Raw genomic sequence first — 26,615 nt, 5'->3', positions numbered from 1 at the left:
AGGAGTGTTTCTCACTCTTACTCCTCCAATTCTCTCCCCTATCCCATCGGGGTAGGGGGAGTGAGCGAGTGGCTGCGTGGTGCTTAGTTGCTGGCTGGGGCTAAACCACGACACCTTACAAGCTATTTGTAAAATCATCTAAGACAACAGAAGAGAAAGAAAAGGGAGAGTTGAGCATAAACAGACGTTGCATTTCGTTATGCTTTAATTCTATTATAAGGACTACACAGGAGCGTACAGTGAAAGTGAGATGGTGACTTATGCCTTCACTCAATAAGATTTGTTTGAAAGCAACCAGTACTCACGGAGAGTACCATTTTAAACCATGGAAAGTAATTTGTACAGATGTACAAATAGCTGGTTAAAACATACGCACTTCACTCTTGTGGCTTAACCTTATAAATGCAGCTTGAACTAAATCTGAACCAGAAAACTAATTCAGATTTTGCTATCAAAACACACCAGGGCAGACTCCTCTGCCTATTTAAGTCCTGATGCCTAGTTTTCTAATGCAAGAGTTTTGGGGAAACACTTGAATTCTTCAAGTCTTCAACCAACCTTTGAAATTTTAAAGGTTTAGTATCACTAGGGAGCTCCTGTCCAGCGTGTTCAAATCCCGAGAGTGACCTCTTTATATTTTCTTAACTTTCACTAGATAAGCATTCCTTCTCCTTTCTACAAGCAAACTTGCATCCCTGGTGCTCTTCTCACCTTGCACCACACAAAGATTCTCTTAAAAAAAAAAAAACAACCAAACCCAAACAACCTTGTAACATCTGTACAGTCACACTGATTTCCTGGGCAATGATCTGATTCTTGTGGCTCAGTTAAAACACTTGGCATTCAGCCATTTTCTTCTTCTCTCTCAGGAACTACGTAATGATTGCCTATAAAGCAGTGCCTTGGTGGTATTACTAGCTAATTAATGTCTATTTAGTGTAAAGGGCTGCAGCAACCTTCCAGCCCCTACAGGCATTTTTTCTTCCTCTCCCTGACAGGACCAGATGGCATTCTGGCCAACCTTTGCCCACCCTTCACGAACCATGCACTCGATTCATACAATGCATCTAGCAGCTTTGGAAACACATTACCATCACTGCTGGACAGATGCTAGAAGAGTGGTTGTTACTGCCCCAAACAATGGGAAAATTAATGACTTCAGTTAAAATCTGTAGATTAAACCTCTACCAAGGTACAGTCACCTTTTCATTTTTGTATGTTGTTGTGGTTTTTATTTTATTTAATTTTCCAGCTGTCATCACATAACAGGGTGACAAGCACATAACTAGGAAGAGAAATACATGGCCAACAATGAATGCTTACAGCGGGCTATGAGGGAATGGTGATCCCCATCTCACTGCACCATTTGATCATAGGATAAATCAGGATGATGAACCCACTCATGTTCAAAGGAAGAGTCCAATTACATGCTTCTGTGGAGTCAGCCCAGAATACTTAGCTTTTTTCAAGATCAAGCACCAGTGGTCCAAGTAATTGTCTTCCCACTGTTTTTTGTATGCACCTTTTACACTAATTTGATGTTCCTATTCAGCTATGATCTGCCCCAGCTCCTGCTTACTGCATCAAGATGCTGTTTCATGTCCTCCCTACTCCACACATCAGTCACACATCGAAGAGCCATCAGAAAGGGAGCAAAACATGAAATACCATCAATCAAAAGCCACCTGAAAATTAACTAACATGAAGCTCACTTGATTAAAAACAAAAGCATAAATAATTTTCTCTCAGAAAGACCCCTGCCTCAAAACCATTACATTCAAATTACTCTTTACCCCAACAGCTTGCGATCAAAAGCAACACCAAACATCATAACTATTTTTAGATCACATATTGTCTTCTCTACTTTCATTGATTGAAGTAATTTAAGGGAACCGTCTATTTGCATACTTCGTCTTTTTAGCTACACTTCCCACTTCTCAGAAATAATTACTTCACCTTAAAGAGGTTTTTTTTATATATATATATATATATACACACACACACACACACGCACACACATATATGTATGTATATATAGTGATGCTAGAGACACTCTAAGCAGCCTGCAGCCACAGTATGACCAGATGTGGTCTAATCTGCTCCTAACATCTGAGAAAAATGACGATTGAGAAAACAGCCCCAGTGGGTCAACTGATGACACCTTGTCTCACAGCAACTCCCCTGTCTCTTGCTCTAGTGACAGGCAATAGGATATTGCACTTTGAGCTGGAAGTTCTGTACTGTATCTCGGACTAGGTGTAAAACACTGGACACTGATGACTCTTAAAAGATCCACAAGAACTCCATGTACAGGAGGAACTGTCCCCTCTATTCTCTCCCATATTCCTTTTTGGGAATTTTGCTAAAATTCTTTCCACAAGTTTTATTTGAAAAATAATTTCTGAAGGGACAAACCTCTGTAAAGAACCCGTGAGCTACTTCAGCTGCTGAAATATAGTAGTGCTTTCTAAGTTTTTCTTTAAAGTGCCAGGTCAGAAAGACTTTTTAGGTTGCAAAGTCAAGCACCCAGAAGCTTGGAAATGCCAGAGCTTATGTCATCTGAGCATCATAGAATCATAGAATGCTTTGGGTTGGAAGGGACCTTGAGAGATCATCGAGCCCAACCCCCCTGCAGTAAGCAGGGATTGAACCTGTGAACTTGGCGTTATTAGCACCATGCTCTAACCTACTGAGCTAACCCAGCTGGTCATACTCCAGCCCTGTTGCTCTCAAGCATTTTGACAACCTTTAATCACATTGCCACCTGCTACTTTCTTCTACTGGACTCTCGCCTCAGTGTTTAAGTAGAGACCTGCCTGATATCCTTCTGTATTTTGTATATGCAGTGCACAGCCTCAAGTTTTATTTATAACACACTACCAAAACTGTGCACAGAATGTAAAATGATTAATTTTCTCCTGAGCATCTCTGACAGAGTCTCCCCATAGTATCCAAATTTCTTGTGACCATGAAATTTACCCTCGCTGTGCTCCTCTAAGGTGAGGTTGCAATATTATCTGTACTCTGCAGCTGGACAAATGAGTCAGAAGGAAGGCACAAACTTTCCATTAATTCTAGTAATACAACCTGAGGCACATAGAAAGCCTGTTTCTCAGTTTCCAGCCTTTCACTCTCTTTCAAAGTCTCCTTGTACTGGCCTCCCAGGAACCCATCCTACTTCACAGTAGACGTGCATAGAATGAGGAGCCCATTGTTATTGGCCATTTGTGAAAAGTCTGTTGTAAATCTGCATCATTCAGAAATTCTGTCAGGGAAATTGAGGGGAGAAGCTAGTCCTCCAGAGCAGCATTCAACTGCCTTAACTGTAATAATACCTTGCTTTCTCCACTGCAATCCCCCGCCTCATTTACTATACACCTTCCAACTTGGCAGCAAATGAGGCAGGGTCTAAACATACTTCATAGTAAACATAGCTTGCCCACCAGTATAATGAATAATCAGCATCAGCCCAGAACTCCAGAATCTGGAGAGAAACAGCCACAGACCCTTTTCCCCATGGCCCTAACCTGTCTCACTCACCTCTTACCTATCTGCACCCCACGTCCTCCTCCTTTTCGTTATTCCCATTCTGATTTCCCAGACATCTGTATGTCCCCTGTGCTCCTAATTGCCAATTCCCATCCCCTAATCCTGCTCCCCAAGCTTCTGCACACGCTTTTTGCTTCTACTCCTTTGGCTCTTGCAATCTCTTTTCCCTGTTCCTCCATACACCTTTTCCTGACCCATCTCCATTTGACCATGACTGCTGCTTCCCTTTTCTCCTTGCTACTGGAGATCAGCTGGTGAGCCGCGCAGCCCCCCTTCCCTCAGCCCAGCAGGCAGGTCTGCAACCAGGATTAAGCACAGAGGGGTATAACTCCTCCGTGAACGTATGCAAACAGAAACTTTTGAAAGCAAAGCTCTTGACTCTGAGGTGTCTCCAAAGTGCATGCACAACCTCATCAGCAGGGCAAACTCAGGGGTACTTTTCTCATGACAGCAAAAGGCATCTCCCTGGCATTATGGTGACACTTTATTAAATGTCAAACCTCCAAAACTTCATTCCAATGAAATTCATTCCACTATCAGCACTAAAACATCTCAGGAAACAACAGCTGGATTTATTTATTTTAAAGAAGGTTATTTAAAGCAGCACAATTGCTACAAATCTTGTCTTCAGAAACAGCTGACTTAAAGTTTTAACTAAAAGAAAAAGAGAAAGAATCAGTCAAAGACTGAGTCGTACCATGAAAAATTTCAGCCAAAACAATTAAAGTTTAGAGAAGCTATAAAGAAAACAATTCCTTGTAGTAGGCAGTGACAGGTACACTTTACTCTGGGCAGTGCTACTGACTTTGCTTGTAATTAATAAATCTACCAAACATAATTGTTCTATCTAAGCAAACATTTCCAGTCATGCTGATGTAAACAAAATAATTCCTCTTATCAATTATAAGTTAGACGTTGTCACCATCTCTCCACACTGCCTGGAAGTGTCTAAGCATCATTTTTCTTCCAGCTTTGTCAGTCCAAAATTTCAGGCCCTGCCATTCCAATCTGTAGAAAACTGAACCTGAATTCACCATCCTTCACATTGCAAAGAGCGTAAAAACAAGAACTGATCCAGAATCCCTCAGGGTAATGGGAGAAAACCAGGTGTCTCCTGGCAGCACTACCCAGATCACCCTTTCTTACCATGACATCTCCTTCTGCCAGCAGTTTCCAGTTTGCTGGAAAATTTCCAGTTTTCAGTTTTCCACATGGCTAGGCAGCCTCCCGTCCACACTGCATCTGTCCTGGAGCTATACTCAGCAGGCACCTTGCAGCCCACTTCCATACACATCCAAGACAGAAAGACAAACTGAAACAAGGACCACATGGTCACTATTTCTAATTTTTCTACACTAAGTTTTAAAACCTGTCCATAGGGATCCAGATACGGTAGAACTAGAGACATAAAGCAGAAGTGATGTACACAATTATACACTATGTACTTGAGGGGAAAAACAACACCAAAACACTAGAATTTTTCAAAGCCAGCAATGGAGTTCAGACAGGTGCTTCCTATCTAAACTTTGACAGTGATTATGGATCTACTGCTGGTTTTGAAAATCTAAAGTGAAAGGACCAAAAAGCTGAGAACCACTTCTAAAATAGGCAAGAAGAATAAGAGGTGCTCTTACACAAATCTGAATGTGGCAAACAGGATTGCGGTGGTAGAAATCTCTTATCACCAACAAACCCACTGTTTATTCATCCTACACCAACAATGGTATCTCTGGTTCAAGATTATATGAAAACTATTGCCTACATCTTTGAAAGTGAGCAGCAATTGTAGATGTTTCTGCTTTGTCATATTGCATCAGATCAACCTTAAGGGTGAGTGCTTTGGTCTTTCTCATAACCAGTTGCCATGAAGGTTTCCTTGGCTGGAACTTCAGGCATCCAAAAAAGCGTATTTACTTTTAGAAACTTGGATCTAGGTTTATTAAGAGTGCAGGGTGCCACAGAGGAGAAAAAAAAAAAAAAAAACCCAAAGGCAAGAACACATAATAATGGACAAAGAGGAAGAAACAGAAGAGAGGAGCAAAAGAGAAGCAGCAAAAGGACTTCTGTAATTTCAGCATGTCAGCAGAATTCATTAAGCTTAAAGGAGCCACTAGGAGTTGTCTGTGGTGATGGTGACGTGCATCATCAAGCAGAGAAATGCAGAGGGCTCTTACTGCAGCATACGTGTCTGGCTGGCGTCCTTTTGTTTGTCAGGTACCTCGTAGTGTGGGGAAATCTTGCCAAGACCGCTGTCGCTCAGCATCCTCTTTCGAACTGCAGGGTTCCACCGATCTGATATTCTAGGAAGGGAAGAAGGAAGAGAAAGGCATTCACCCCTCAAAAATTACCTCACGTGCTCCACTTTGAAGCTGTCTTATGCTTACTGGATCCCAGCATTTTTCAGGCCATAGAAAGCGAAAATAGCTTAATTCACTATGAGTATGAGACTGTTCCTGAAAATGCATAAAAGCAGTTGTGGTCTGCCTAGAGGATCAGAAGAAACAGACACTTCACCATCATTCTTAGTCACAAAGGGCTTCAGGGTCTTATACAGTGGTATCAGAGCCCTGACCATGCAGAGAAGGGGTTTGTAACTCGATCAATACAGCTTTATGGCCGGGCAGATACAGTCAGGGGGCGGGAGGAGGTTGAAAGCTGCCAAAGTCCATTAGCCCTGCTGTGTGCCCCGGGATGCCTAATGGAGTGGATGTCATTCCACTGTCCTTCTGTCATTACCATGGCTGCATCTGATCCTGTCCCCAGCTCCCCACCTAAGATCTGCCCTCCCACAACTCCCAATCCTTCAGAAAAAGGGACCAGAAAAGAGATGCCCAGCTCTAATATGGCTGCTGAAAGCCAGATCCCAGCACCACTCACCCAGAGGCCTGCTCTACTACCAGATCAGGCATTCCTGGTGGCGTCCCCACCTGCTGTGACATCACCAGCTCTGGGTCCAGAATAAAAATCTCGTCCTGCGAAATTTCCGTCACAAAGTGCAAATGTTCCTGTTGGAGTGATACAAGGAACAAATAATGAACCTGCAGCATCACTGGTCTCTCAGAGCACCCAGCTGGCTCTAGAAAACCTGGGTGCACATCGGGGTCTGTGAAGAGCATTCATGGGACTCTGTATATTTGTTGAAGTGCACACACATACACACACACTAAAACCCATGCCACTGAAGACACCAATAAATACTTCATTGATTTCAAGCCACACAAGATTCCCAACCAGCAAGCCTCACACTAACAGCAACGCTTAAAAGGCTGCTACTCAGTGACTCTATGTCATTCAGCTGAAAACCGGAGGTCTACCCAAAAAGCTGAGGTTTGTATTTCAAAATGAGGAACAACACCTAAGGTCTGCCCTCTGACGATAGCTGACAGAAACTTTCATTTTTTGGGGGTACTCTCCCAGACCTCCATTGCTTGTACATTCTGGCTTCACATCTCCATTACCAAAGCTCTCTTTCTCAGTCCCTTTTTTTTGTTACTGACACTGAAGGCTCATTGTCCTTCAAAAAACACTGAGTGTGAGTAGGCCTGTCTACGTAGGCGAATGGGCAGGAAACTTCCCACCATTTGTGCACTGGGACAATCACACAGTATTGATCTTTTTCCCACAGAAACACAGGGCAAAGGAGTAGGAGGGAAAGATGACCATTACAGAGTCAAGAATTAAAGAAATACAGAATAAGCCAGAGTCACATTGCCCAGTTTAACCTGTAGCAGCATCTTCCTTACCCTTGCTTTCCAAATGTTAAAGTACAACTTCATCAAAGCATTTATATGACTGTGTGCAAAGAAGTCCCATGGTGGCTACATGGAGATGCTGAACCTGGGACCACTGAACTAAAGCCACAGCTCCTTCTGCTTGGACTAAACCACCAGCTGTTTTTGCTAGGAAACAGTCATATGTTCATGTGATTCAGAAACAGCTTACACAGTTCTCAGGGGGACCAGGTACAAACGACCACTGTGTGAAATCAAGAGTTTGCACTTAATGCTGAGCCACTAATTGGCCTGTTCTGGCTACAAATGAGAAACACCAAAAGCTCTGTAAAATTTTCAAAGTGTCTTTTAGAAAATACATTCAGATTGTCAAATCTATACCACAGGTTTGAATCCAATGGAGCTACATGCTGTTTGGGGGTTCCTTGGAAATATTTGATACAGCTCTGTTCATAATTCTCAACTTGTAACATCACCTTAATTTCCATAGCTATTCCATGTCTCACACATAGAGGATCAAGACTTCTGGTGACTAAAAGCATCAGTGAAATCATAAACTCAAATACTCTGGTGCCACACAGATGCCCTTAGTAAGACTTGATAAGGATGACAAATGTAGAAAATTCTGATCTGTACATCAGATTGGTAGCAAACAGAAGGGCAGATGGTCAGCAGATATAAAACTTCAGTGAAACGATGTGAATTACATTAACTAAAAAACAGCCCAGGATTTTTTTCTCTAGTTTTCATAGGACATCAGTAGCATTTTAGAATACATAGGAGGAATGGCAGATAAGTAATTTTAAGCTGCATTTGACATAACTTTAAAAAAAATCTACAGAAACAGTAACCAAATAAAGATTTACCTGAGATCTGTCAATGCGGTAAAAACGATCAGCAGAAGTTGCTGCAAGACAGAGAAACAACAGAGCCACAGTGAAGAAAATGGTCTGAGCAGAACTGCATGGACAAGATGGGCTGAGCTAACATCACTACCACCTAAGACAACCTCTGTGTCAGTGAAGTCACAGTGGTTTCACAAGAACATAATCCGATTCATTCATTACGTCCATACTCCTATTCCATTAAATGGTGAATTTAAAGGTGAGGCTTAACAAAACAATATTCACTGAAATCATTAACTTGAAATAAATATTTTAAAAAGGTATAAAATGGATTTCAGGCTTATAAGAAGAATTGATTTCATTAAAATATGTGACAGAAAAAGCTGCATTGTGCCAATGAGAGTATAGCAAGCATATAATGAAATTGATGGGTCTAATAGGATTAATTCAAATTTTGAATCTAAACAATAACATGCTTGGGAGCTCTTTGTAAATCAAATGCATGGCCACAGATATTCACCCTGCATTACCAATACCTTCAAGGAAAATTTATGCTACTCATGAAAAACACATGAAAATAGGGGAGATTCACTAAATAAAGCACCTAATATGAATCTTGTCACTGCCGAATAATTTATATTACTAAACCCCGAAGTATTTTATCACCTACAATGTGCTTCATCAGATGCAATTTTTTTTGTTTCTGCTTTGCATTTAGTTTGGCCAGTGAAATCAGATTCGTTCATTCTGGAATTTTGACACAAGAGCACAGTGATGTAGCATTGTAGGTTTTGGCACTGCAAGGGAATATCAAATCCCTAAAGACAAGAACTGAATGCATCTACCCACACAGCTTTCTCCATAAACCAAACAGATTCTCAATATGTTTTTTATCAATTTCCCTCATGAGAACAAGGAAGAGTGATTAGAAATTGCCAAGGAGAAATTGTTTTTGTTTAGAACAATAAAAATTTCCATCTCCCCATGCTGAAGCTTTTGCAAAAGCAGATGCCACCCATTTTAGCTGCTAATTCCAGTGCTCTGGAGCCTGATGTAAAGCCCAGATAAGCCGTCTGCTTTGACAAAGTCTGGGTCAAATACAAGTGCAGCTCTCCAGGTAGTTACATGAAGTGCAGTCTTACAGGGAAAGGGAGGTACATTTCCATCACCTAAACACTATAGTACCTAAATACTACAGTACCTAAAGAGAAAACAGAGTGAAGAACGCAGCCTTACCAGCAGCAGTGTGTTGCCACAACCAGCTGCACTGAGTCCAGGCAATGCCATGCAGTAAGCGCTGCTCATCACAGCAGAGACACTAATAAACCAAACCTCTAACCACCCTTAGAAGAACACGTCTCCTTGGCGTGACAAAGCTACAGCAGACATTTTGAATGCTAGATGAAGGGCCTGTTTCATTTTTCAGAGGGGAAAAGGGGGCACTCAGCTCCTTTTTTACCTGCTCAGTGTAACAAGAAGGAACAGTTACCCCTCCATAACAATACTCTCAGATGCACTATCTTCACATGCACACCAGAAGCAAGCAGCATGCTAGGCACAAGAGAAGGGAGATGCACTTACCATCTAGGAAGCACCATCTAGGAGAGAGCCTCTGAACAGAAAGTACTCTGGGGAAAGAGCTTTCCTGGTCCTGGATAGGGCAGGGAAATGACATTAAAAAATATCAAACTGTTTTTTCTGTAAAAAGGACTATTTTCTAGTCTCTGCTTTTTTCATTTTGCTCTACTGACATTGCGCAATGTGCAAAACCTACATAACCCAAACCCACTGGATTTGCTTCTCCCTGGCATCAGGGTTTGACTGTAATATAGAAAAGAGTAAACTGATATGGTTGGCTTCAGCCACATCCTAAGCTATACCCTTCCCTTCAGCTCAGCAATACCACAAAGCTTTGCATCAAAACCAGCTTTCTCAGCTATCTACAGCCCCCTTTATTTGTGGGGACACAGGAACAAAGAGAGGTGCGAGAGGTCAAAGATACTCATCAGTATCAAACAATAGCCATGAACTCTAATTACTATGTCTGTTTATTGTGTGCCTGTCACCTTCCTTTAGTCTAGCTCAGTATTTTTACACTCCTTCCCTCCTCCACCAATCTGCCACTCAAAGCAAGTGCCCACTTTGCCAATCTCTGCTGTGTCCCAAACGCACATCGGGGTAAAAAAAGTGTTACGCTCTGCACCCTGAATACAGAGAGTGCAGACCTGGGGACCACTGCCAGCCAAGCAAACAGACATCCAACATCAGCATGTTCCCACTCTGGCTAAAAAGTCCTGCTCCTTGAGAGCCAACAGACATTATTTCAGGAACCAAACCAAATGACTGGGGAGGAACAAAGACCTTCTTCCTGACCTGTACTCACCAAGGACTCAAACACGCTGCTCCTTGCTTTTTCAGCTCTTACTGAGCTGGAGAGGCAAAAGGGATCTCAGAAAGCAGAGGGTGGTCATAGCTCTGCTCCATGCTGCCAGTGGATGGCCAGCCAACTTTCTAAAGCCACTGGGACACAATGTTTAAACACGAATAGATTTGCACAGGACAAAACACAACAGCATGGATCTCGGGCACACACCCAGAATTTGTATGGAGCCAGATTCTATCCTTATTTACATCTTAAGCAGTAAAATCAGCACACCTGCAAATGATGCAAATTCAGGCAAATACTAGCTCAAGATTAAAAACTTTACTCCTCCTTCAGACAACAGACTGCAGAGTGGTATACAAAATCACAGGGCAAGAAAAGAAAAAGTAGAAGCAATGGGGAGGAAAGGTACCTTTGAGAAAAGTACTGCTCCACATGGAAAGCACAGAATGTGAATAATGTATATGTACATATATTCATAACATGGGCATAGATTGGTGAAAACAGACCAGTATACAATGATATCTCATTGGGACTTCTCAGAATAACACACAGGAGCCAAGCACCTTTCCTGACAGAAGGATGTAGGACAAACAATTTTCATATTGGGAATTGTAGAGCTATATCAGGTCAGTAGTTGTTTGAAGGTCCAACACCAGAAAGTAAAGACTGGCTGAAAGAACGAGTTCCAAAAAGAGATTTCAATCACGGGTTTTCAGCCAGAAGGGACAACAGGGCTATGAACACTTAACCCCTAGCATAACACAGAAATCCACCACTCCAGACCTTTAAGAAAGGCACCCAGCCTCAGTGAGAGACTCCAAGAGACACAAAACCCACTATTCCCTCAGGCAGCTGGTACCATGTGCATAGTTTGAAGGAGGAAAGTGAAGCCGCTTCGTATACAAGAAGAGGAAAAGTGCAGAAACACCAACACAGAGTTAAAATTAAAGTTTGTGGTATATCAAACACATCCAACATATCTGGTACATTCATACAGATTCTCAGAGGTTCGCAGTTTCCTATATATTTTCCTCTGCTTTTACTGCCTAGTGTTTGTATCATTAAGAAAAATCTATAAGTAATAGTTGTTTCTCAGCAATTTATCTTAGTGTTTTGCAAATCTGACATATTTCTAAAATACTTCTTATCTGAGTAGCCATGTGTGAGAAAAAGTTAAGAAAAAAATAAAGAATATATCGACAGAAAAATGGGAGTTTCATCAGTTCAGTTCCACAGGCTGCCCAGACATCTGTCAGTAAGACCATGGGGAAGAAGCAGCTTGCTTTCTTCAACCTGGGAAAAATCTCAAAGAACACTGAAGGAAGTTGTTGTTTCAGTTTGACTGGGTAAAACAATTTCCAGATTGATTACAGAGCAAATAACGCCCTCATAAGTTAACAGGCAGACATTGCTCTTAGATTTACATGAAGGTATCTGACACTTTTTCAGCCATCTGAGAAAAAATGAGGTCATGCTGATGTCATACAGACATGCACAAGTTCTTGGTTTCCCCAGCATCCTGGTCAGCAGGGTGCCTGCATGCACTATGTGTTGTTTTCAAGCAGCTCTGGTGATGATTAGCATTTTGCATTTCGATGGACACTCATTTCTCAGCCAGGTGAATGCATATCAGTGCCTGGCATGATGCTGCTATAAAATGTTATTAATTTAATTTGGTATGATGACAGCTTTTGCAAGATTCATCTTATTAGCTTCTGCCTCTGGCATTGACTGGAACCTTCTATTTCCTTTCCTTTCCTTTCCTTTCTGGAAAGAAGCCTTTCCAGAAAAAGCCTTTTTAAAAGCCTTCTAAAAGCCTTTCCTTTCTGGTTATCCAGGACAGAAAAGCAAAGACATTCCAAACAACTCATCTGTTGTCATCTCAGTGCCCTAGAGTTTGGCTATAGTCCTGGCAGCAGATCTTGTCTGAAATGCTACTGCAGAAACTTACAGATTTTGCTTGACTAAAAAAATATATATACATATATATCTTCTGATGCATGATACCTGCATCTATAGCCACCCTGATAAAACAGCCTCAATTCTCTGCCATATTTAGACTCAAGGATTTTACTTCATGCCATAAACCTTGCTCTCATATACAGGTTTTGTCTCCAACCTCTGTGCATTACAGGAGAGATGAAGGCAATGACAGCGTAACATTCCATAGAGTGAACTATTTCGGCACATGGGGACCGAATTATATATCTCAGTGGTTTAAGCATCAGGTTTAAAATACACCTACGTCTTTCTCTAATGTGGGCTTACGGAGTTGTGGGATGCTTAGGTTTGCTGGTATCGCAACTGAGGTATGTGGGAGAGTCAAGGGCTTTCTGAAATCCACTAGGTTTGCTAATGTCTCTGTATCTACATGCACAAAACTTTATATATCTTAATATTTAGCCCACTATTTGCAGAAAGGTGAGGATTGGGATACAAAGGACAAAAGGAAGAAAACATCCAAAGACAACAGTCTAAAAGGTAGCACATTAAAAGACAGCATACTAAAGCATATTAAAAAGACAGCATACTAAAAAGGTAGATAATACAAAGAGGAGACATGAGTAAAAATTCATAGACCTAGCAGAGTACATGATGTTGGGAAAATGAAGATAGGGATAATGCTGGTAAAGGTAAATTCAAGTTTACAAATTGCATATTGCAATATGCTCTTCCCAAGACTTCATTACAGTTCAACTGCAGAACTAGCTTGGGAAGTTTCAGACCCATGAGAATGATATTTTATAAGCATTAAACTCATTAGAGAAACAAAACAGAATGAAACCAACCCTAGCACCATTTTTCTCATTTGCACCTGGGCTTGCTGATGTTGTTTCTGCTGACTCCCCGTGTTTTGAGCCGCAGAGGAATCACGCAAGAGAACTGCATTTATGAGACCTAAAAGTACCTGTGACACCTTATTAGTGAGGTAAGAAGACAGTTCCATCAATTCAAGCACCTTGCTCATGCCCTTTATCCCCTGCTTTTTCCCCTTTCTGTAATATGTAGAGGGATACCAACAAACATGGAACAAACCTCAAATTAACCTAACAAGACAGTTTGTAGAAATGATCCACTGAGAATAAACTAATATTTGAAGAATCCAGGATAAACAAGTACTGAAGACAAAACACACAGGGGGGTGTATTCAAAATGTAGCATCATAAAAAATTGATAGCATGTTAGGGATTTCACACTGATGTGCACTAGAGGAGATGGCTAGGCAATGAATTTATATACTGCTGAAACTGCAGAGGTTAGAGCCAAATATGGGGCTGATTTCTGACATCTCATACTCTCTTTTGGCCCTCTCCATGCACGCAGATTTAGTTCTTCATTTTACCTCAGGCAGTTTCCTACGCATTTCAACAGTCAGCAGCCACTTAGGTTAATGTATAATGAGTGGAACAGAGTAATACATGCTGTTTTATTAGCCAATACACTAGACACTAGCACTGCTCTAAAACTCAGTTCCAGGGCAATGATTGATACAAATGTCAAAAATGAGAGGTTAAAATTGGACAGGGAAATGCAAAAACAAACCATGAACGGGTATGAAGGCAGCAACTCCAGGAAAACATGCCAAATTGCATTTTCTCATAGTGTCTTCCTCCATTCAAAGCATTTACAGGCATTGTGGCCAAACTGGAATTCTGTATCACCCAGGTAATCATGAAGCCCCAAGAAATTATCTGCAATTTCACCACAATGGGTGTCCGTCAGCTGGATCTCTGCATGTTTTCTCAGTGAACTCATTCCTGCTGATCCCAACAAGACTTGCATTGTTAAATCTACTAAAAGGCTATCAACACCATGCAAACTTGTCTTGTGATCCCAGGCGCCGTGTCAACTGACCACGGTTTGTGTCAAGTCTCTGCACTAATGTCAGATCAGCTCAGGAGCCAGCAGAGTTAGTTCTCCCCCAATTTAAGCACTCTGCTTATTTTAGTGAGAGAAATATGCATTCTTGAACAATACTTCCAACTGTAAAGCCAAATTCTGTACTGCATAAACCGTACAATAAAGTTGTAAAATGCACGGAGACCAATTTTAAAAACTAGCCACCTAAAACTAGAACCTGCTTGTCACATGCAAAAGACACATTTGTGCCCAGGACGTATTAAAAAACTGCTCTGGAGATTACGTTAAACTAGAGGTAGATGACTGTGGTGCACAGAATTATTAAGATGTTAGGCCTGCTAGCACACCTTTTTTCTCAGTGATAGTCTTTAGTACTACAGCTATGCAATATAACATGTTATTATTCAGTTTCTCAGATGGAGAAACAATTTTATTTTTATCATTTGTCCCACAGGACGCATTCTCTCATTTGCTTCAATATGCAAGGCACTGCTATTGCAATATCACTCTCATCATCATGCTGTACTAATTTTAAAGATGATTCCATAAGGTTTGCAAGGAAAAGGATTGTGTGAGGGAAAGCAGAACGAACCTCCAACTTTTGAGGGTAAATGATAATCAGAAATTCATCTAACATATGGGTATCTAACAAAAAGAAAACCTGGGTTCAAATGCAAAGAGTGCAGTCCACATTGTTAAGCATCTTTTTCTCTTGATACTAAACGGAAAGCTTATCTCACCTGGTAATGAACTCTCTGTGTAGTAGAAGTTACCGACTGTAGGTCCTAGTAGGAGGATGAAAGATGGTGAAAAAAATTAAAGCAACAAGAGCTGTTTGCAGTTCTACTATCTGAAGTGGTTGGGCAAACACAAATAATTTTGCAAGTCACTCGTTTTCAGTATATTAAATAAACACCACATAATAGTCATGGAAAGCTCATTTGAAGTTTAGATTTGCATGCATTTGGTGACAAAAAAGTTTTTTAAAATATAGAGATCATGTTAATGAATCTTTACCATATCACAGACCTATTTGTTCCATGAAAACGATCTAAATTTAGAATATCAGCAATAAAATGAAAGAAAACATGCTAAAATCCATAAAATTTTTTTGCAAATATTTCTGAGTAATTAATGCACAAAAGAAAACTACTGGCAGCTCTCCCTGTTTTAAGACAACCTCATGTCAGCGAGATCATATCAGAATGACCCTGGTATTTAGCAGGGTTCAGGAATCTAAATTATTTTAATAGAGATTTTGTGAAATAGTTTTAGCTCTTGACATAGCCTACCAAAAAGTCTGGCCTACAGACCATAGCTCCCCCATTGGCATGCAGGTTGGCAGAGTGCAGGAAGCCTTGGCACCTCCATTCCCAGCAAATGGGTCTGAGCCAAATCAAGCAAAAATAAATAGTACAAACCCTGCAAAAGGTTGGAGAAACACAGTTCCTCCACAACCAATATGGGTAATTCAACCAGAACTTCCAGCTGTGCTTCCTCCAGGGCTGTACAACTACTTTCCACCCAATACTGGCCGTATTAAGTTGCCTGAGCTCGGTCTGAGATCACATTAGTAACCTGCTGAGAATGTTACCCCTATTATTTCAATGTAATTTTCCATCACAGGATACCTCAAATATGCATCACCTTAGAATATAGTTTTATGTCTGATAATAATAGCCACACCTCAGGTCTGAATGTTCAGAAATACATTTGATGAAGGGAATACTGGCTGAAATGCAAAAAAGTGAAAGCCTGTAGTCAAATACTAGGGCCCATATTCAGGCTGCAAGTGCAGGGTTTCGAAACCACAGGGAAGTCAGTGGCTCCAAAGAGTTCAGTGAGAGGCATGAGGTTCATAGCTCCTCTGTAAATTGGACCACCTATTTAGAAACCTACATAATGCCCTCACACTTGTAAATGTTGTTGAAAGATATCAGTAAAAGATTAAAAACAGTCAGAGACAGTATATTAATGAATATCTATTAGTTTTATCACTAAATGCATACACACTTAAATGGGGCATTTGGAGCCTCCACTTCCCAGACTGTATTGTAGAATGAACCCTTGTGAGGCAAGGTGTTCAAGACAATAAGAGCAACATTATTATTAGCTGTATGAGCGTATATTTCTGCGTATTTGGAAATATCTAGTTGATATTTGTAGTGTTTATTGGTGTCTCAGATTACTCCATGACAGTATTAGAGAATGACATTTGCATAATTAGACCCACTCAAATACCACAATGTTTATCCTTACATAACACACTTTCTAATCAATAATTTGTGTCGTTTCAGCAAGGTATGTGCAGAGTCCTGGTATTCTATTCCAATTCAAGGAGAATTAAACACACCCATCCACATCAATTCTGTTATCATTTAAAAGGAGTCGGTTTCATGTTTAGAAATATTTTTCAGTGCTACTCCTGCTTTTTTTATTGTAACTCTGAAGTTTTGTTTTCAGTAGTAGGCAAACTGCAATACTCTTAATATATAGTTGTGGTGACTATTAGACCTCTGCACTCAGAACTGAAAGAAGCATAACATAGATTAATATATGATACCTGAAGTCACAAAAACCTCACCTCTTGTAGACGGTCAATGTACATACGACAGGTCTCCAAGTCACAATCTCCTCGTACCACTATAATTCCTAGGGGAATGGCTAGAAAAGCAAAAACAAAGAAAAAACTCTTTAACTGAAGTCTCTTGAACTTTAAAACATTTGCAATATGCTTCTTTTTTTTTTTTTTTTCCAAATAATGCCTTCACAAAAGCTTTCTGCTGCCTAAATCTTAAGTCATTTAAAAGCAGGAACATGCTAATCATCAGTAGTTTCACCCATTTATAATTAGCAAAGATTCTGGTTTTCAACTGTCTTTCATACCAAAGTAGCTAAATCAGATTCAGTTAAATTGTGTACTTCATTGTCTGATGTCAACATCAATTATTAACTGCAAAGAAAGGAACATACCCCAGAACAAGAATTTAGGGAGGTGCTCTTATACATTTTAATAAGAGAGTGATATTTCATTTTCAGAACTCTTAAAAGCCTACAGAAATGATTTAAAGTAATGAAAGTCACAGCCTGAAGTCACAGCCTGATTTCAGAGAAAACTGTCCAGCACCATGTTATTTTGATGTAAGGCTGCTTTCAATTCAAAACAGACATGATTCCATCTACACACAAAATTGACACAGCATCTCCATATTTTCTCAGAGGAAAAAAGAGAACTTGTAAAAATACTGCAAATAATTCCCCTCAGCTGAGGGCAGCATTTTTAATAACAGAGGATTTAGGTTTCCACAACCATTCTATTCTAACAGCCAAAAAACCCCAAAACAAACCCACAAAAAGAACAAGAGAAAAAAGTATATGTGAGTCCACAAGGAAGGTGCCAAGAGAGCTACCTACTAAGATCTCATTAAATAAAAAGGAAACAAGTGAAAACTCTTGAGTCCCTGATTTTCTAAAACTGAATCACTGAATGAAGTTCTTTTTTCTCCCTGGAGGGTCTTTAATCAAACAATGGCCCAAAAAAGTAGAAAAGCATCAGGAAAGAGATTTATATCCTCATATGAAGTATTCCAGAAGGAGAGCAGAATACATAATTCATAAACAATTCATAAACATAACTCATACAACTCATAAACAATTTTGGTAACTGGATAACAAGAAGCAACATAAAGCCACTGACAGTTCTGAGATAAATAGAAAAAACAACTGTGCTGCAGCCCCTCCTGCCGATCAAAAGAAGATGATGAAGAGGGAGAATATTTATCTACTGAGAAACTCTTCATTTTGGTAAGAGAATAAGACAGTGCTAAAAGATAATGGGGAACGTGGCTTATATTTTTGTGGCCCACCAAGGCTAGAAGCACAAAGAGAAGCTCAGTGGTCTCAGGGAGGAGAGTAGGGGAGCATCTACGGCAGTCAAGGTCGTTACGGGCCTCAGCGGCAAGCACAGGGCTCTGGGGACACATCAGCAACGCTGCCAGCATCGTGTTGGGAAAGCAATTTGAACAGCCAACAGCTACGAACCTGGGAAAACCATAAGCAGGGGAAAAAATGCTGGAGGGAGAAACAAGAAAGTAAAGAAGGAATAGGCAGGAAGAGCAGGGAAGAAGGGAGGAGCTCATGCTTCTCCTGAAGGAACACTGACATCTGACAGTGATGCCAATCTGCCTGCTTGTTTTCAGAAAGGCCAGAAGGGAACAGCGCTCATCGTGACCTCCCTGACTTTTTCATTACAGACCAGAGACTGCACGACAAGCGAGTGGAACGAAGGTCAATCGTGAGGTTTGTTTTACGCGCTCCAACGCTCTGGGTTACAGACTGATTCTCTTTGCTTAGTGTTTATTATTGCTTAACCTGCTCTGACAGAAGACCCTTAAGCTCTTTGTAGAGTACTTAATGGCTATCTAGTTTCAATTCAGCAGATCCCTCTGCAGCCCTTACTGAAAGAAACGTTTGTTAAATTCATTTATAGCACTAAAAAGTGAATTGCAGCAGACACGACTACACCTCCAATAGCTACAGAGCACTAGGGAGCTACACCACTGGCTCATAACTGTCACCACTGATTTTGTCTCTTTTCTATTGAATTCCTTCCTTCATGGAGGAGTATATGCACTTAATGGGGACCAGAGTTTTGACCTGCTGAAACAACGCAGCTAACACAGAACTGAAAGCTGTAACTATCACCATTCCTGACAGCCCAAAGGAGAAGGACCTTATGAACATTTGGAATTCTAAAGAAATCCACAAAAATGTCTGAAAAGAAAACACTAATATGCAATACATATTTTAGTGGTGACATTTATGGGTGTCATCTACACAAGTGAAGAAGAAAGCCATGATTCACAGATTTAATTAAATTATATCCTATCTATTCTTGGTGGTTATAGAACAATTCTGGAATTCTGGTCTGGGTGACTTTGTTCTTAAAAAGAGATGTGCAACCTTTGCTGCCCGGAAATCCTGAATTAGCACGACCTATGGCTTTACAGGTCAAGAGCTAGCTAAGGGATAAGGTGCATGAGGTGGGTCTCAAATGGTTCCATTCCATATCGTTCATGCTCATTCGAAAAACCTTTTAAGTCATTACTGGATAACACTACAGTATATGCTAAAATGTTGGTTGCCAAAGGGGTTTTTTTGTGGGTGGGTTTTTTTGTTGTTGTTGTTTAGTTTGGCTTTTTGCAAGACCCATTTGGCTTTCGGCAATGAAAATGCTCCCAGCCCTCATTTTCATCATAAACCACAGCAAGTATGCACAATGCACTATGCAGCCAAGATTTTCAGTGCTTCACAATAGCTGCTGTTTGAAAACAAAAGCAAATCCTTAATGATTGATAATGGGATTGAAACTATGGGATTGTTTCTCATTCTAAATACAGGGCAATGCTGTGCAATAGGGGCAAAATGAGGTAAGTCATGATGAATCAGTTAAAGGCATAAAGTTAACATGCATGGCATTCAGTGTCATTGTGGGCACTTCCATTCAGGAATAAATGAACTTCTGTCTTTTCTGAATAGCCCTGTGTGGATGAGGGTGTGGACAGTACAGAACAGTGCTGTGGGATACAGTGATTACTAGATATGCCAGGTGAGAGATGGGAGGGAAGACAAAAGTCTTACATTAAAAGCAAAGGCAGATGCAGAGCAACTTTCCTGTACACCCATACACTGGCCACTCCTGTGAATATATGGCTATATCCAGACATGGGAATATGCCAAAAATAGGGGATAGTCTCAGATCATGAGCCAAGCCACAGCATTCAAGTGCCAGATATTTTTCTCCCAAGGCGCCTGCTCTACTGGCTCTTTGCATCCCGTTCCCAGTTTCTTTGTGCTCCCTGAATGGCGAAAAGGACTTTGCCCAGGGAACTGTGGATACAGTCTCTAACGCTGCAGTGGTGAGCAGCAGTGCAAGAACCCCAGGAGACAAGACAGGCAGACAGTTGCTTGATATTCTGAACCAGTACTGTGGAAGGTTTTTTGTTCCCAGCAATACTAACCAAAATTGAGTATCAGCAGGAGGAGGGTGGGGTAGGTGCAGCAGTATGGCTAGCATGATACTCTAATTGACTGCAAGATTAGTAGTAATTTCCTAAGTCCTCATGAAATTAGCTATGGAAATTATAAACAAAGAAGAAATCTTCCATCTATTAACTGCCCATTATGCTGAATACCTAAAGTCAGTGAACTCTTTAATAGTACTGAGAACACAAATAGAAGCCTGAATATACTGCATATGATACCATGAAGAAAAAATAAAATTCAATTAACTTCCCCATTTATTGCCATGAAAGGATTCAATTTGTGATCTCAACACCATGATTAACCCACTCAAATCCCAAACAAAACAGCCTCAAGACAGATCATTAAGGTAGATGTGAATGCCAGGAAAACTCATTCCGAGTCTGACATACCTCAGGGGACTGGGAAGATTAGACATTGGATTGTAAATGTTTAATATAGCAAATAAAGGGTCCTTACTACTGAAGATGTTATAAGAATGTTATTTTCCTGAGGGGTTTCCACTGATATTAGAAATGTGAAGGACGAAGCAAATTCTTGGGAGAGAATTCTCAAATATTCAGCCATTTATATTAAGAGGTTTGGCTTTCCCAGTATGGTTTTAATACAACTGAGTTTGGTCTTAATATAACCGAGTTTGTACAAAAGGATTTTCTTACCACACAAATCTAAGCCGTGTGTCTCTTCAGATCCCTTTTGTTTATAATACTGACAAAAACTAAGCCTCCTTAGGTTCACTGGTTGCTAGTTTTCTTGGCACTAGTGATCCAATTTTAAAATCTTCACGTCAGGAGGTAAAACACAATGGAGGTTATCAGACTAAACCAGACCACATTTCAGAAGGCGGTCATCCCCTCCAGGCTCTCAGTGGTTTCTCCAATACCCTGCCACAAAAAGGAAGAAGCTGCCCAAGTCAAACAAAGAGAGAACTTGTCCCAAACATCACACAAAAGGAAACAGGTTATAGAAAGAAAACTATGAAGAGCTGGGAACTGAAACTGGCAGGGAATGGATATCAGGACTGACAGCCAAAAGAAGAGGTCTGGCTGAATAATGAGTAAGGGTTTAGGATTAAGAAAAGGAACAGGAACCTGAGCTGAGATCTGCAGAAACAGACTAAGACAGGCAGGAAGTATGTGTGCGGGATGAGATAGCCGAAGGGGACAACCAGGACCGAAAAGGTAAGAGGAAATCAAATCAGAAAAGCAATAGGAAAGGAAACAGGAGAAGCAGAATATGCACAGAAAAATCTATACCAGAAAGACAAACTACAGCATGATTTCCTGGAAAGCCTGAAATGGAACTTGATATTCTTGTGTCTCCCCACTCCTCTAGGGTAAATACATATTTACATCAATTTGGAATACTGTCCATCTCTTCTACTTTAAAGGAGATGGCAAACTTAGAGGTCACAGTTTCCCCACTAGCTCAAAAAGCAGAGGACTGGGTTGAATGTAGATATGCCCCATGTGGAGTCGAGAGAGGGTAGATTTAGATTAGACATAGGGAAGAAATTCTTCACAATGAGGGTGGTGAGACACTGGAACAGGTTGCCCAGAGAAGTTGTGGATGCCCCCTCCCTGCGAGTGTTCAAGGTCAGAGGCTTTGAGCAACCTGATCTAGTGGAAGATGTCCTTGCCTATGGCAGGGGGGTTGGAGCTAGATGATCTTTAAAGGTCCTTTCCAACCCAAACCGTTCTATGATTCTATAACTCAATGATATGAGATGAGATTTCTGTGTTTTGGATTTACCTTCCTCCCAACCCAGGTAATGACATACCATGTTAAATAAATGTTGCCATGACTACAAGATCAAGAGCTCGAAGTTAGAAAAAGCCAAGATTGAAGTTGCCTATTTCAGCACCTGTATGTACATTCATTTTGCTACTCGCTTTAATCACCTGATCACATCCTACTTTTTCTTCTGTTGTACTCCTGTGTCTTTCTAATCTTTGAATGCGTGTGTCTGTGTGTGTATGAGGGTCAAAGTGGGAAATGCAATTGACTGTGCTGTCTGGACAAAGCCCACAAGGTTTCATCCATCCAAAGGTAAAAAGAGATATTTCTTTTGACACAAGCAATGCCTTTGGCAACTTCCTCTTTATTTTTACAATTTCTGTTTCAGTTACAAACAATTATCAGTGGTTTGCATCTGTATACACCAGCACAAGAGTCTGGGAGCTCAGTGGCAGCAGAGTTGCCAATATTTAACTCACTGCTGACTTCTAACCCTCTTGGTTTCATCTTGCTGGGTGACTTGAAGCAACCCATCCAACCATCTCAGTTTCAGATCTTATTAAATCACTGTGACAGAGAAATGCATGAATTACCTAATATCTACACAACACATGCTGAGAAAACAAAGCTGTTGGAGCAAGCTGGTGACTTTTAAGCACAGTAAAATTTAGTAGACAGTCTGTAGGCAATGCTGCAGAGCTTCTACAGATAAGCCACTATGTCTGCTAAGAGACCTCCTGACAAGTATGTGACCACTGGTGCTTTCTTTACAGGATGGAAGAGGAGGTTTGTAGCTACACAACCCACCTCACCTAAATCCACCCAGGTCAAAGTTGCTTCCCAACATGAGCACATTTCCTCCAGTGGCTAATCTCCCCTGCCCTGGCTCTATCTGCTAATTCAGGTTTCCCTCATCATAGTAGTCATCTAGCAGGAGGTCCTCTGCTCCGCTATGCCCTTTACATTATGGATATTTACAAAGTCCTCAGTGTTGACCTTTTCTCACTTAGCTAGTTGCTCAAAATCACATGAAATAGTCTCCAAATTAACTTCACCTGCCATATCGCTGAGCTTTAAAGTATCAGAATGCATCACAGATCAGTCATTCTCAAACTGTGGTAAGCATATTGCTGGTATGAGGAAGGTACAGTATCTCTGTACACATCCCAAATGACTCACAAGCTTGTTACTCCATGTAACTCTGTGTACCTACAATAAGAAGTCCTAGGATGACCCCAGACCCCTCAGATAACCCACAGAAATTAAAGGCAGGAACATATGCAATATAGATATCTGGCTAGATATAATCAGAGAGAGACAAGAATTCAAGGTTAACACCACATTATATTACACCGCCCCCCATTCACACACACACACACAAAGCAAAGAGGCTGCCGAGAAAAGGATTGTTAGATTGCAGATAGTTCAATTGTTATACACATTGAACTAAATTTTCTTCAAAAATTGCTTTTTAATCTAGTGTGCCATTTTATTCAAGAGAAGATAAGGAACAGCTGCCCCTGTGTAAAAGACAGTGTGGGAGACCCAGAGCTGTTACAGAGCTGAGAGTTATTTCTGCTACTGCCACCACTGCAGTCAGGTATGATTCCTCCTTAATCTTAGTAGTATTAAGCAAACTAAGATTGGTTTTCTATGGCTAGAGCACACAAACCAACAAGTTAAGGGCAGTAAGAACTGACATATTCTATTAAAAAAACCCAAAATCACAAATAAAAAAAACCCCACAACTGTGCAGCTTCTGCTGATGGTGAGCTATGTCATGGCTCCATCTTCATAGTGCAAATCTACAATAGGGTTGGCAGGAAGGACTAAGAAGGGTTGAAGATCACTTGGTCTCTATTTGTTTATTGGTTTGGGGGTTTTAAAAAACATTTAATTTCTGTATATAATTCCATTATCAGGAATTTTTAGTTACATTGCAAAGGGGAAAATAGGGTGTTAAACAGAAAGATTTTGCTATTTTAAAAATAACTCAATTGTTCCCCCACAATGCTGCTTTGGATCACACTTTCCTGCAATAACAGGAAATCAGACAGAGTGCACAGAAGATATGCAGGCAAGAGAGACAGAATTAAGTTCTGTCCATCTAGAAACATCAATCCAACTCACTTTTTGAATATGATAGTCTTGGTTATGGTCATGTAATGTACAACTATCATATTGGGCAGAAGGTGGTAAAGCTGGTGACTAGGGTGACAAGTACTTGGGGCATGTATAGGGAGGTGTTAGAGAACACAACTACATTTGCAGCAAAGAACATTACAACATAACTAAAATGCCAACATATACTCCTTTCTTAAGAGAGTGCATGGAAGCATTCACCCCTTCTCACTGAAGGATCAATAAGCATCCTCTGTACCACCATCAGTCATCCCACAGACAATACTGAGATGCTGACAGAAGAAAGAATGAAGGAGCATGGGGAAGGAAGAAAGGAACAATTCAGAAACAGCGTCTTGGTTAAATGCCAGCTGCAGTGACAAGAAAAGTAGAAAGCAACAGAAGGAGAATGGGCTAAGAATGGTCATGCCCTTCAGAGGACAAAATGACATTCTTTAATTGCTCAGAAGGTTTTCAAAATGAGGTGTCTACCTCCAGCAGAGTGAAGATTAATCTTCATAGAACAGTTTGTATGATGAGTTGTTATATGTCGGGAAGTGCAATTTTAGGTGAAGTAGTTGATAGAATCAAATCAGTATTTCAAGCAAACAAGGGGAGCGAAATGTATTTACTGTGAGTTAAAATGATCCAGCTTATTACACTGATGTCAGAGCTTTCAAAACTCTATTATGGAGACATGTAACAGGCAAAAAACCATAATAGGTTCTTTGCTACTTTTCCTTCTGGGATAACAGCATGACTCATTATTAATAACTGGCTTCCTTTTCCCATTCAGATTGCTGTGAGATTCTGGTTTGGTTTTCAAATGGTTTAGGGAGGTAAAAGTGCTTTTAAGCCTTGTGGACAGGGAATGGATGGTAAGTATAGTATTGTGGAATTCAGTTGTAGGTATCCTGCCAAAGCCTGGACAGATAAGTAAATTGAGTCTCTTGCACGCATCTAGTGAGATGTACGTGCACCTGAGAGCTACAGTCATGCTGGAGGAACCTAACCCCACTGACAGTAACAGGCCTTGTAGAAACACTATTGTAGAAACAGGGCTCAATACAAGTGCTGTTGGATTTTGCTAGTGCACAAGTATTATCTGCATTTAAATTTTTAATTCAGACTGACAAAATTTCAGTTATTCACCTGCCATGAAAATTTATTTCCACTCCACTCCCCGCCAATAATCACTTTCTTTGGTAAAGGAAGGAGAGTCACCTCTCCTCCCTCAGTACTCCCCTCCTTCCCCTTTAGCCAAGTAACTTTTAGCAGCAGTGATCCATGAAATGGTTTGCTGATGAGGATGTAGTCAGCACACTTATTTCATGTAAGTATTTAGCATATGATAGAGCCAGGCAGGCAGCACTCCATAGACCTGACACCAGAAAACCATTTAAAATGTATACAATTAGATATGTCAGAAATGCAGTTAAAATGGCTATCTACTCTTCTTAAAAGGAAGATTTATGTGATTTTCCAGCTTCCTTCCTCATAAAATCTTAAGTTATGTAGTCCTCTAGTGTAACCATGCAGCTTGATGTCTGGCTATGCCTCAGTTTCCAGAACAGATGCAAGCATCTTGCAGTAAGTCACAGGAAAACTGGGACATTGGGTCTGTGCTCAGTCAGCCACAGGGATTTTCCATTTTTTATTTCATAGAATTCAAGGAGCTGGCTAGAATATTTAAAACAGTTTGGTTTCTGACTGATTAGAGAGCACTTCTCATCTTGTTCATAATTTCCTTCAGTCGTAATTAACATCACCCAGGAGTCCTCAAATCAAGATCAGCCTCCTGAAAACTAAAGGTTGGACAATTCTGATAGGAGACACTTACACTATATGTCCGGAGAGAAGTAGGCTGATGACCATCAGTGTATGCTGTAAGTTATATGTTCTTACACAGGACATTCCTAAGAACTGCAAAGAGTAAGGTGAGGTACCTTTTCTGATTTATTTTAGGTTGATGGGGATATTATTTGCTTTCTCATATTTTAATGTAAAAACAGTAATGCACAAGCATTACTGAGACAGCTAAAGAAGGACACCTAGGAAAAACAACTTCATGAAAAATGTCTGGGGAGAATACTCCAGTCCAGCTATGTTCTATCATCAAGCTGGCCATGCAGCAACTTGAAAGTGACACAGAAGGGTCTTACTGCAAATGGCCTGCCAATGCCTGAAAGCAATCATTTTAACTCTTGATGGACAAACATCTACTTGTTGAATGAAAATTTCTTAAGCACGCTTCCAGCAAGTGATCAAATGCATGCGTAATCTAAAACCAAATCTCAGAGGTTCTACATCATTCTCTGGCATTTTTATAATATTAACATTATG

The 26,615-nt window shown here is 40.6% G+C and overlaps 1 protein-coding gene across 1 annotated transcript in view; it reads right to left on the bottom strand.

Annotated features, from left to right (window-relative positions):
- The window catches only part of DGKI (diacylglycerol kinase iota), a 137,094-nt gene that overhangs the window by 49,997 nt on the left and 60,482 nt on the right, over positions 1-26,615 (bottom strand). Inside the window, exons 19-24 of the mRNA XM_075705529.1 lie at positions 16,957-17,036; positions 15,113-15,157; positions 9,707-9,776; positions 8,147-8,187; positions 6,427-6,554; positions 5,724-5,849 (exon numbers count right to left, since the gene is read on the bottom strand). Coding sequence (XP_075561644.1) covers positions 5,724-5,849; positions 6,427-6,554; positions 8,147-8,187; positions 9,707-9,776; positions 15,113-15,157; positions 16,957-17,036 — 490 coding nt within the window. The remainder of the gene's footprint in view (positions 1-5,723; positions 5,850-6,426; positions 6,555-8,146; positions 8,188-9,706; positions 9,777-15,112; positions 15,158-16,956; positions 17,037-26,615) is intronic.

This window comes from Pelecanus crispus, chromosome 1, assembly GCF_030463565.1.
Source record: "Pelecanus crispus isolate bPelCri1 chromosome 1, bPelCri1.pri, whole genome shotgun sequence".
Taxonomy (NCBI): Eukaryota; Metazoa; Chordata; class Aves; order Pelecaniformes; family Pelecanidae; genus Pelecanus; species Pelecanus crispus.
This window is presented reverse-complemented; position numbering and strand designations above follow the sequence as displayed.